Source organism: Phragmites australis, chromosome 21, assembly GCF_958298935.1.
Source record: "Phragmites australis chromosome 21, lpPhrAust1.1, whole genome shotgun sequence".
NCBI classification, from domain to species: domain Eukaryota; kingdom Viridiplantae; phylum Streptophyta; class Magnoliopsida; order Poales; family Poaceae; genus Phragmites; species Phragmites australis.
The window spans coordinates 25,196,451-25,210,238 of record NC_084941.1 but is presented as its reverse complement, the minus strand read 5'-3'; the positions used below and the strand labels follow the sequence as shown (position 1 = coordinate 25,210,238).

Genomic DNA, 13,788 nt, shown 5'->3' with positions numbered 1-13,788 from the left:
TTCGTCAACTGCAAGTAAACTGGAGGTCGTTCGCCCATTCTTCAGTGTGTTCCAACCGAAGAGGAGATTGATAAATCCACTTTCCGCAATATGGACCCCATTTCTGATGTCTATGAGAGTTACGTTTTTCACGCTAGACACTTTCCTCGCTTACTGTGGGGAATACTTTCTAGACTTGGACATACGCAGAAGCCAGTCCACAGGGGAGTTAAGAAGCAACACTCTGGATATGTAGAATGGAAGATCGAAGTCTCTATCTATGACTACAAGCAAAGCCAAGATGAAGGTCTGGATGTTCGTTGAGTTGTGGGCATTTACTCAGTAATGTCCCTAAGAGCAACCTTCACCGTCGGTGTTCAAGATACAACACGTCAAGCCATATCTCGTATCTGTGATTAGTACAACAACAAGATGTTTGACTCTCCTTATGCCTACTACCCTTAGAGAACTCGTGGAAGTGATGAACCGTTTGTGAAGCACACCTTTGGAGAAAGCCCCAAGCTACATGAGAAAGTGGTGCTCACCATGGTCTTGAAAGATGAGCTGGACTGCGCCTTGTGGGAGCTAGTAGATGTTCATCGTCACCTCGCTTTTATCACATCACTTCTTAAGGATAAACAACGTGCCAACCAAGAAGAACCTGTAGAAGATGAAGATGAAGCCTTGTCTATTCACTCCCCTCCACGCAAGAGAACCTGCCTCAACACCCCCGCCATAGAAGAAGAAGGATCAGCTGATTCCTTCTCAAGATCCCACACTAGAGAGGAGTCCCAGTAGTAAAGTCTTTTCATAGAATCGTCTTAGTGTTGTTAGAGTCGAGTGTCAATGTAATCGTTAAGTATAATAATGATAGTGTGAGAATTGTTATGATGCTAAGTGTGTGATTTGGATCTTTTATTTGTGTGCATTGTGAGTTGTGGAATGCTTTGACACCTTGTCCATAGATGCATCTTTAATATCTATAAAAAATAATATCGTTGGGTTTCCTTAGTTAAATCCTTTCCAGTCTTGCTTATCTACTCATATCTTTCTTTTTAACCCTAATCATATGGTTAACACAAGAAGTAACATCAGTGGTAACAATGAGGATGACAACAGTGATCAGAATCCACCCCCACCTCCTCCGATGACCCTGGAACAACAGATGGCTATGTAGACTCAGATCTTGCAAGCATTAGCTCAAACCATGGTGCAAATGCAGCAGCAACAACCAATTCATGCTCCTCAACCCCACCAACCATCAAGACTTGGAGAATTCAAGAGAACTCAGCCCCCAATCTTCAATCATGTAGTGGAGCCTATGGATACAAATGATTGGCTAAAGGATATAGAAAGGAAGCTACAATTCACATAGTGTACTGACAGAGAGATTGTTCTCTATGCTTCGCACCAACTCATCGGCCAAGCTGTGCCACGCATGATAACCAACTAGCTATCACTTGGATGGAGTTTAAAACTAGTTTTCTCACTCACCATGTGTCGTTAGGATATGTTCGCCTGAAGAAGAAGGAATTCATGAGCTTGAAACAAGGACCAATGACTGTGAGAGAGTATGTAACAAAATTCACTCAGATATCTAGGTATGCACCAAGTGAAGTGGATACTGATGAGAAGAAATAGGAACGCTTCTTGGAGGTTTGAATGATGCTATTGAGTATGCCCTACTACCTCAAGAGTTCACCAATTTTTAAGCCATGGTGAACAAAGCTTTAGTAATTGAACACAAGCACTGTCAGCTGGATGAGAAGAAGAGGAAGATGTCATTTCAAGGATAATAAAGCAACACACGTCCCCGTATGGCAACTCCAGCTCCTCAGCAAGGACCTATGTTCCACTCCAACAACCAGTACAAGCCTCAATCTCAAGCTCCTGTTCAACGTCCTAATTATCAGACACCTTGTTCAACTCCACCCTCTACTCAAGTCAAGAATAGCTCAGCTATTCCAGGCCCAAGCAATGGATGTCTCTACTGTGGAGATGAAGGTCACTATGTGAATAAATACCCTAAAATGATGCAAGCTCAAGACAACCCCAATAACACACCAAGGTCAACTCCAGGCCAAGCTCAATCACGCAGTGGAAGTCAGACCCCTGTTCAGAACAATTGTGGACAACAGAATTTCTTCCATGGGAAGGTCAATCATGTCACAGCAGAAAAAGCTCAAGATGCTCAGGATGTGGTGTACGGTATGTTCCTTGTCAACTCTCAGCCCACATCAATTTTATTTGATTCTGGAGCTTCGCATTTGTTCATACCTACTCAGTACAAGCATGGTTTGTCTATGGTTATGATGAAGAGTAATATACTTGTTAGTTCTCCTAGTGGAGATATGAAAGCACAATACATGTGTCCTAGGATGAAACTTAAAATAAGGGGGTAGACTTTCCAGCGAATCTTATAGTCTTGGAATTCAAAGGCATAGATGTTATCCTTAGAATGGATTGGTTAACCAAGTTTGATGGAGTAATAGAGTGTGCCAGAAGGGTCATTCACCTAACCAATGGAGATGGAACTAAAATTGAGTTTGTAGCTACTGTCCTAGCAGCAGAAGAATGTTCTCTTAATTTACTGGATGGTACACTCATTGAACAGATCAGAGTTGTTCGTGAGTTTCCCGATGTTTTCCCCGATGCATTGTCAGGTATGCCACCGGATTGAGATATTGAGTTTGTTATTGAATTGGTACCCAGTACGTCCCCCATAGCTAAAAGACCCTATAGAATGTCTGCTAATGACCTAGTTGAGTTAAAGAAGCAAATCCAAGAGCAGTTAGGTAAAGGTTTTATTAGATCAAGTGTGTCACCTTGGGGAGCCCTAGTTCTTTTCGTGGATAAGAAGGAGGGTACTCGAAGGATGTGTGTAGACTATAGAGCACTTAATGATGTGACCATTAAGGACAAGTATTTGTTACCCTGGATTGAGGATTTTTTTATCAAATGAGATGAGCATGAGTGTTCTTCAAGATTGATCTAAGGTCTGGATATTATCAGTTGAAGATTCGATCATCAGATGTACCTAAGACCACCTTCAGTACTCGATATGGATTATATGAGTATACTATCATGTCTTTTGGATTAACTAATGTACTAGCTTACTTCATGAACCTCATGAATATGGTATTTATGGATTACTTGGATAAGTTTGTGGTGGTGTTCATTGATGATATTTTGGTCTTCCCCAAGAGTGAGGAAGAACATGAAGAGCATTTGAGAATAGTGTTACAGACACTCAGAGAGCATCAGCTGTATGCCAAGCTTAGCAAGTGTGATTTTTTGTTAGATTAAGTCGCTTTCCTCGGCCATGTCAGAACAGCCAGTGGTGTAGCAGTAGATCCAAGCAAGGTGAAGGATGTGTTGATTTGGTTACCGCTTACAAATGTGTCAGAGATCCAAAGTTTCCTTGCTTTAGCAGGATATTATCGCCGTTCATAGAAGGATTCTCAAAGATAGCTCAACCTCTCACCTCATTGCTACAGAAAAACGTGGTTTTCAAATGGAGCCTAGCTTGTCAAGCAAGTTTTGAAAAGTTGAAGAAGAAATTAACCACAACCCCAGTGCTAGTTTGGCCAAACATCAACAAGAACTTCGATATCTACTATGATGCTTCACGACAAGGACGTGGATGTGTTCTCATGCAAGAAGGTCAAGTTGTGGCCTATGCATCAAGGCAGTTAAGGAAGCATGAGGAACATTGTCCTACTCATGACTTAGAGTTAGTAGATGTGCTTTATGCATTAAAAATTTGGAGACACTATCTCATTGGAAAATGATGTGAGATATATACGGATCACAAGAGTTTGAAGTACATATTCACCCAACTAGATTTAAACCTTCATCAACACTATTGGTTAGAGTTAATCAAGGATTATAATGTGGGAATCCATTATCACCCAGAAAAGGCTAATGTAGTAGCCGATGCTTTGAGTAGAAAGAGTTATTGTAACTCGGTGATGGTTCAAGAAAGTCAACCTGAGTTATGGAAAGAGTTTGAGAAGCTCAACCTTAAGATATGGAAGCAACTACCATGGAAGTTGATTGCACACTCGAACAAGATATTCGTAAGGGTCAACTTGAGGATGAAAAACTCAAAGAAATTAGACAGCTTATCAAGGATGATAAAGCACCAGGATTTATAGAGGACAATCAAGGTATTATGTGGTTCAAGAAAAGAATATGTGTGCCAAATCAAAAGGCCATTAAAGAGTTGATTCTAAGAGAAGCTCATGATTCAGCGTATTCCATTCACCCTGAAAGCATAAAGATGTATCGAGATCTCAATGATTGCTATTGATGGTATGGAATGAAGAGGTATGTAGCAAAGTATGTGGCTTTGTGTGATACTTGCCAGAAGGTCAAAGCAGAACATCAGAGACCAGCAAGATTGCTACAACCCTTACCTGAATGGAAATAGGAAGAAATTGCTATGGATTTTATTGTCGGATTACCCCATACACAAGGAGGATACGATTCAATATGGGTTATAGTCGACCGTCTGACTAAAGTTGCTCACTTTATCCTGGTAAAAACTACATATACTAGAGCCAGACTAGCAGAGTTATATATGTCGAGAATAGTGTGTTTGAATGGTGTGCCGAAGAAGATTGTCTCGGATAGAGGAACTCAATTTACTTCCAAGTTTTGGTAGAAGCTACATGAGTCCATGGACACGAAGCTAAATTTCAGTTATGCATATCATCCCCAAATAGATGGTTAGACTGAAAGAGTAAATCAGATACTCGAGGATGTGTTAAGAGCTTGTGCTCTAAAGTAAGGCAAGAGTTGGGATAAGAGTTTGCCATATGCAGAGCTCTCATACAATAATAGTTATCAGGCAAGTCTTCAAATGTCTCTGTTTGAAGCTTTGTAAGAAAGGAAGTGGAGAACACCGTTTTCTGGAATGAGATCGGAGAAAGTCAAGTATTCGGTCCAGAATTTCTACGAGATGTAGAAAAACAAGTTCAAATAATTTGGGAGAACCTGAGGATTTCTCAATCAAGATAGAAAAGTTATGCGAATAATAGACGTAGAGAGTTGGCATTCGAAGTTGGAGATTATGTCTATCTCAAGGTTTCACCCATAAGAGGTCTTCGTAGGTTCATGGTTAAGGGAAAGATGTCACCAAGATTTATTGGACCTTTCAAGATACTAGATACAAGAGTAGAAGTAGCTTATCAGTTGGAGTTACCACCTCAACTGTCGGATGTTCATGATGTCTTCCATGTTTCTTAGTTGAAGAAGTGTCTTTGAGTGCCTAAGGAATAGTTACCAATGGAAGAGTTGGATGTTCAAGAAAATCTCTCCTATATAGAGTATCCAGTGAAGATCATTGAAAGATCAAAAATAGTTACTAGAACCAAAGTAATATTGATGTGCAAAATATAGTAGACTCATCACTTAGAGGATGAAGCTATGTGGGAAAGAGAAGAAGATCTGAAGACGGAGTTTCCCCATCTCCTCTTCGATCTATCCGAATCTCAAGGGTGAGATTCATTCCAAGGAGAGTAGGTTTGTAACACTCTGGTTTTCAATTTTTACAAATTCATAAAATGTTCTAGAATTTAATTAGGGTTTAAATAAATAGAATAGGATCAAACCTAGTTTCTAAATTAAATCCAATTTGGCATAAGATATATTTTGCTTGAAATGCATTTCATGATGGAGTTAGGCATTTAGGGTTTTATTATTTTTTGTTGGCTTTTATTTAGAGTTGTTTTTCTCTAGTATAGAAAAGATTAGAAATACAAAAAAAGAAAGGAAAAGAAACCTAATCTACCTCGGCCGTTTTCCCTCCCTTCTTCCCGGCCCAACCCTCTCTCCCTCACCCGACCCTCTCCCTTTCCCGGTCTGTCGGCCCGACCTGAGCTGCTCCCTTCCTCCACCCATTTGGGTCACGCCACAGCCTCGTGCTACTAGCCCAGCTTCGTAGGCAGCCCGCCTTAGTGACCCCAACTGTACACTTAGAGCCACACTTCCACATAATCAATGAAAGCTGATGGCACACTACAACATAATTAGTGAAAGCACACAGAGTGTCATAGACGATTTCTTAGGAATCATCACTGACAAACTACCCACAAATAGTTGCTAAGACAGACATGTCTGTAACATGACCATTATCTAGGTGTGCTAAAACTCATAGACGGTTTTTATAAATCCATCTATTTCTATCATACAGACACAGACGACGTTTATAATAACCCATATATGATATTGTTACAGACGGTTTCTTGTAAGATTCGTCCATTTTTGTATGACAGTCATAGATGGATTTTCTAAAAAAACCGTCTGTAATTAAAGGACCATGTACTGTTTTAAATTTGACCCCTCGCTCTTCGGCTTCCCATACACCCAACCCTCGCTCACTGAGGATAAGGCAATGAGCAGTTCATCTCCCTCATTCTCCTCGTCTCCATCCAACCCCCTTCCGCAAAGGTTAGCTTCTATGTTGGAGGAGCGAGATCTAAGCACCGCATCCCGGGACTTCGATTCCCTGCACTGATGTGAGTAATGTTAGGGTTTGTTAGGGTTTCTATCGCGGTTTGGTTAGGGTTTTATAGGGTTTACTTCGATATGGTCTACTTAGGGTAATGTGGTGTTTGTGTGTCCCAGATCCACAATGTCTTTGTTCACTGCTATCAGACGCTGGGAGGATGGGGTTGTTCCCATGGCTGCTTCCACCATGCGGATGCTTGGCGTCGATTTCGGTCGTGACTATGTGTTCTTCGCTGCTGTGAAGGGCACCTCCATGGACCCAATTTTTGCTATCAATCGTGTTCTACATTATGTTCTTCTAGATGGAAATTTCTCCATTATTATTCTTCACAATAGAGGCATTTTCATGAACTGCAACACTGATTTGAACCGTCATTTCTTACTTAACCATGGCTAGCGATTTAGTAGCAATGCAGTTTGGTTTTGGCTCATGACTGAGTTAGTCAGGATGAAGCCTGATCCGGATGACAGTGAGATGATGATTAAAGATGATGCTTGGGTTGATATTGTGCTGAAACACAATGATATATATGTGTGTGTGTGTGATCCGGATGACTCAGGTTAGTCACAAATAATGTGTGTGTGTGTGTGTGTGTGTGTGTGTGTGTGTGTGTGTGTGTGTGTGTGATGTTATTATGTGTGATATATAAATGCCTCTGATGTTCTTATTATTTATGATATGTAAATACTTATGATGTATGCCATTTCATGAGGGCATCCAGGAAGTAAAATGGCTTCTCAGGGTGCCGGGGGGGGGGGTCACACAAACGGTTTTTCAAACAAAATCCGTCTGTGACTCTTACTACTCACATACGTTTTTTCGAACAAAACCTGTCTGTTTGTGCATGTGTCTATGATGTTCTTATGTGTGTGGGTTACTATTCTTACTACTCATAGATGGTTTCAAAAATTGAGACGCTTGTGTAGCTCTGTTATAGACGGAGTTGTAACTGTTTGTAATAAAATCGATATCACAAACACTTTTGCACAGACGGATCCCGTAACCGTCTGTGATAACCCCTTCTGAAGTAGTAATGTGCTTCTTACTCTCCATGTGTATGGTGTGGATCACCCATGACTTTACCCGGCATCCCAATCTTCCATTCCCAAGCCTCCCTCTTAGTCTCGATCATCTCACCATTGACTGCCAATTCGACTCTATTAACCCACACATCATGAGATAGGAACACATATTTCCTTCTCCTCTAACAATTTGCATTACCTTCACCTACTAAAGTTAGTCACAAATAATAATCATGCATTGCAATAACTAGACATGCTCATGCAATCCCCAGAATCCCGCATTTGAACTCAAACTCCATAGCATGTCAATTATTCAACACAAATTCTTAAACCATGGTACATATCAACATGGCTTAAAAAAAGGTAATAGCGCTTGACCAGCCACTACGATAGAAACACCAATCTGTGATCCTCTATCACTGCTGATTTCTTTAAAAATCAATAGTGATAATGTATCATTGTTGGTTTGTATAAAAAATTGGTAGTGATAGTCCATCCGAAAAGAACCAGCAGTAAAAAACCATTATCATTGCCGGTTCATATCAAGAACTAGCACTGATACTATCACTGCTAGTTTTTAGCAGGAACCGGCAGTGACAATGAACTATCATTGCCAATTTGTGTCAAGAATCGGTAGTGATAGTGGAGAGAGTATTGCCTGTTCATGTTATAAACCAACAATGATAATAGTTTGCAGTCCGTCTTTAGAAATTCAAAACTTTTTTATATAAAAATTATAGCTTTCGACGAGATCTACAACTTTGTAGTTGGCAACCTTTTCATTTGAAGTCATTTTGATGCCCAAATAATCATCACAAGTTTTGAACAATTAGGGTCAAAAGAAAAAATATATATCACATTCACTACTATAGAAACCCTCATCAGTGTCGGTTCAAAATGACCATCAGTGACAGGTTTTGAACCGACACTGCTGATAGTTATAGACTATCAGTACCGGTTATGGAACAGGCACTGATAGGTGGACTATCAGTGCCGGTTGGTGGCTCCAAACAGCATTGATAGTCGGTCCCCGACTCAACATTTTTGAGGTAAAAAAAGCCAAAAAAAAAAAATTACGACCAGAGGCGCTCACCCAGTCACTGCTCACCCGACCTCACAGTAGCTCCGCAATTTTCGCTCACATGCGCTTCCCAGGAAGCGAACTCACGACCTCACAACAACTCCCCTCTCGCACGCGTGACGCTCTAACCATCTCACATTTCATTCATTCTTGACTATAATAGTAAAATCAATCCTTTTGATATCTTTTGATCGAATGTTTGAATGGCTATTTGGGCATCTAAATGATCTTAGATCAAAAAGTGATCAACTACAAAGTTGTAGATCTCGTCAAGGGCTACAATTTTTATATAAATTTTTCCCTATCCGAGTTGGTATACAAAGTTATGAATTTTTTAAGATAAGGTGTCAATTGACCATGGTGGTCGGCTGAAACTTTGTTATGACAATTTGGGCACTTAAATGACTTCAAATTAAAAAGTTTTCAACTAAAAAGTTGGAGATCTCGTCTAGTTCTACAACTTTATATAAAGTTTTTCTCCATCAGACTTCGTATGAAAATGTTATGAATTTTTTAAGATAAACTATAACAGTAGCAATCATCAGTAGCGATTCGTGGCTAGAACCGACACTGATACCTATCAGTGCCAGTTCATGGCTAGAACCGGTACTGATATTGATTATCAGTGCCGGTTCGTAGCTAGAATCGATACTAATGTATTAGTGCTGGTTCGTAGCTAGAATCGACACTGATACTGATTTATCAATGTCGGTTCTTGGCATTAGTGCCGGTTCCAGCCATGAACCGACACTGATAGTAACTATCAGTGTCGGTTCTTAGCTACTTAGTCGTTGTTCGTACGCGGGAGTTTAAAAACCGGTACTGATACGTCAACAGTAGCAGTTACTGTTGAACCGACACTGATGTGACACTACATATGTGGTGTTATGTAGTAGTGATTGCTCTTAACAATCAGTGATAGGTAAGATGGTAAGGAGGCTTCGTACAAGGTAAGAGGTTGTACGAGTATGAAAAATCATATGACTTGTGACTTGCAACCGCGCACGTAGCATAGATGAGTGGTTCATGTGGGATTTTTTATTTTTACTTTTTCAGCTCCAAAGATTTTTGAAATCATCACTACTAGTTTGTAGCTTGATCGGATAATGATAATATTTTTTTCGACCTAAAGATTTTTTATTTTTTTTTAATTTTAAAAACTGACAATAATAATTGCTACTATCACTCTCTATTGGGTAGAGCCAGTTTAAAAATCAGCAATGATATCTGTTATGAACCGACGCCATGGTGCTTTATGTGGTAGTGAGGTCTTTCGGACCGATCCATATATGGACTTTCATAATCCTGAGTCTGATCGGAGCCGGGGCTCGGCCACGAAATTAAACACTTCACACTAGCTAGCTTGCGCCTGTCCTGACCGTCTCCGTCAATAATCTATATATAGATCTTTGGATTGACAAAATTTCTCTATATAGCCAGCCATATATATAGGAACCGGCTCAGATGCGAACAGTACTGTGACTTTGCCCCGTTATGATATGTTGGATTAGAAATGGACCGTTCAGATTTACTGCTACAGAACGATACAGTATATAGTGAACAATGCTACTTCTGCAGGATTTCACTGCAAAGTATTACTGTTCACACTCTCACAAATTACTGTCCACGATACTTTTGCCTCTGCACGCCTTTCCTTACCAAAGTCAGATGAGCCGGTTCCATATATTTATATAGGTGCTGGTCTTGACGAATTAATTAATCTGCTTGATAGATCTTGCTAGTAATATGGGTGGAAATGGATGGCAGGAATTTCGAATTATCCGATTTTGTATCTGTTAAAATACGAATATGGATATTCGTATCCGTATTCGTTTCTGAAATGGATACGTATCCGTATTGATTTCTGAAATGGATACTAAAATGGATATATCCGAATCTAAAGACTAAATTCCGAACGTGCATGCCCTCGTCATGCAGCATGCACGCTCAGATGAGCCGTTCGTTCAGCATTGGATGTCATTGGCTGTATGCATGGAGAAGGGAAATATGATAAAATTGCTAACGTCATTCACATGCAAATCCATTTCAAAACTTTAAAAAACTATAGTTTTCAAACCGAGCATCTAAATTAAAATCCGATCGCACCATTGTGTTTCGTGCGATAAGAGCTTCAAAACTAGACCTCAGTTGAGTATATTTTGATGATATTTTTTTTCTAACATCAACTTCGTATAAAAAAGTGCTTCTGTGTGCATTATAATTTGATTATGATTTTTGAAAACTTGATCATGACTATAAAAAACTTGCTTATTCGTCAAAATATTTTTCTCAAATCTGTACCCAGTTATGCTAATTTTGCTTTTCAAATTCACATTATATGCTTTTCTGGTTCACATGAATTGCTTGTAATTTGGAACTAATATGTTTTTTATGAGTTTACACGGATTTGAGTTTTTCAAATTGAAACAATTTGCTTTCTGGATTTTCTGAACTGCTTGGATGCGCCTCTCTTCTTTGCTGCTATGCCATGCTAGTCTTTGTTAGGATTACTAAAAATAGAAAAGATGATTAGATGAAATTCTTTTTCACAGCATATGAAATGCTTTTTCATAGTATATAAAATACTTTTTTCAATACATATGATTTTTGCCTGTGGACAGACAAATTCGCTTTTTCCCAGGTATTGTCGCGGGCGTGCTCTGCGTGTGTCATGCTAATTTGTCCTAATTAGGAAAGCAATTAATTAAATATTTTCTTAATTAAGAGTGTGCATGCTATCCTTTTATAGCATGCACAGCCAGTATTTAGTCGTGTCCATATCCGAATTCGTTTTCGAGATTCGGATTCAAATGTGGATATCCGAATTCGAGATATATCCGATTCGTATCCGTATCCGCCAACCAGGGAACCAAATTTTGCTAAAATTTTAGAAATTTCAGATATGAATGAAATTCCAACCCAATCAAATTGGAACAAATTTCAGTTAAATTTGATCAAAAATTTAAATTTCCAACATGAATTTTGAACAAAAATTCTCAAATTCTGGCTCAATCAAATTAGAACAAATTTCAGTCGAATTTTATCAAATTTCAGTCAAATTTTTTCAAAAATTTAAATTTCCGACCTGAATTTCGAAGATTGAGTAGATATCCGAATGCGGATTCGTATTCGAACTATTCGATTCATGTTCGTATTCGAGGATATCCGGATCCGTATTTACATTCGGATTAAAATATGGTAAATCGTACTATCCGAATTCGATTTTTCATACGTATTCGATTCGTTTTCATCCGTAGCCAGTAAGGTAAGGTAACACCTATAGCTACCAGGGAGCAACTAACCTTGGCTTAATTTCCTTCCGGTCCAGAAGCAACTGATCGAGTCACCTGATACGGGCAAGATAGCCGCCGTGCTGACGTCATCTCTGATGTGGGGTCAGCTGAGAGTCACCGTTCTTATACAAAGCCAACACGGACGGTCACCCACGATGCCTGCCTATATATAATACCACCTCACTTACGGAGTTACGGTTAACCTAGCTACCTATCCCACAGTATAGCCCGCACAACAGTCCTCTGCTAGCTATGGAAAACCCTAGCTATGATCAAGGGTCGGCGCCGCTGCCGCCGGCGAGGCGGAGCCGGACGAGGCGAGACCCCAGCGTTGACGAGGTGTACATCGTTCCACCCCAGGACTTCGCGCACACCGTGCAGAGGCTCACCGGCGCCGCCTGCCTAGCTCCAACGCCAAGCAGCAGGAGCAGCAGATCATCGCCACCGGAGTCGGGCCCCGTGGCTGCTTCAGCTCCTCCGCAGCCATCAACCCGACCGTTACCCGCCCCGGCATTGTCGGTGTCCACGCCCACCGCGACGTCCATGCAGGAAGCCTACCTGGCGTGGTGTGCCTCCAACGACGTCGTCCTCAGTCCCGGGACAATGGCGGAAATGGAGTCGGGCCCCGTGGCTGCTTCAGCTCCTCCGCAGCCATCAACCAGACCGTTACCCGCCCCGGCATTGTCGGTGTCGACGCCCACCGCGACGTCCATGCAGGAAGCCTACCTGGCGTGGTGCGCCTCCAACAACGTCGTCCTCAGTCCCGGGACAATGGCGGAAATGGAGCGCGCGGCGGCCAAACATAGCTAGCTAGCTAGGCGAGCTTCATCAATTAGCCAGTTAATTCAACGACAATATTTTGGAATCAAGAAAACAATAATCCGTGCAGCGGGTGTATCCAGAAAAATATTCAATGCTGCAGTGAACAGCGCTTGTTACATTAATATATATATACTTTTTCATGCATGCATGTAGATTACTTCATATGGAGTAGCAATTATGCTACTACCTACGGATACTGTGATTTTAGTTTACCATGTCATTACGATACTTGAGAACAAGCTTGATAATCAGTTCGCAACCGAACTCGAGCAAGACACTTGATCTCGCTGGCTTCTTCGGTCTGCATATATGGAAGCACACTGGTACCTAGAATCGGTTACTAGTCTTTTCTAGGTTCACTACTACAAAAGTTATTTTTCGAGACATCTAAGTTTCATTTCTACAGACAGTTTATAGGACAAACCGCTTAAGTAAGTGGCTGCGGTCCCGTGCAGTTATGGACTACCTATAAAAACTAATTTTTTCAGACAGTTCAAGGAACCGTCTATGGAAAAGCTCCATTTTCACATGCAGTTCCTTATGGGAACCGTCTGTGGAAATAGCTCCATAAATAATGTATCCAATCGAGTAGCTTCATTCAGACATAGAGCTCTACTGTTCGAACAGTAGAGCTCAAGGTGACGACGAATTGGAAAGTAAGGGGAAAAGTTTTGTTTTTGAATTTTTTGGAGGAGCCATCTAAGGTAAGGGTATCTCATCCCTAATTAGTATTTTTTTGAAGTTTATATTTAGATTTAAGGCTTAATTAGGGTTTAGATGTGATCTAGAGATGCTCATGATTCTTGCCATTTAGATCATCAAATTAGCTAAAATTTATTGCCAATATTGGTTCAATTGTATAGAATCACATGATTGTAGCATTATATTTCAAAAATGTAGCTAGAATTTGAAATTTTTTAGCCTTAGGAGGTTTCATTATGAATGGGGATTTTCTCTTTCTAGATCTAGATCTCTAGGAGAGGGAGAGGGAGAGGGAGAGGGAGAGAGAGAATAATGAATTCATATTATTTTGAGCCATAAATTTGCGCTAATGTAGATTCAATTGCGTAGACATAT

The 13,788-nt window shown here is 40.4% G+C and overlaps 1 protein-coding gene across 1 annotated transcript; it reads left to right on the top strand.

The window, feature by feature from the left end:
* The first annotated feature begins 12,141 nt into the window (after nt 1-12,141).
* Nucleotides 12,142-12,699, top strand: LOC133903273 (uncharacterized). The gene has a single exon (XM_062344578.1). The coding sequence runs from the start codon at nt 12,142-12,144 to the stop codon at nt 12,697-12,699; it is 558 nt and encodes a 185-aa protein (XP_062200562.1).
* The last annotated feature ends 1,089 nt before the right edge of the window (nt 12,700-13,788 follow it).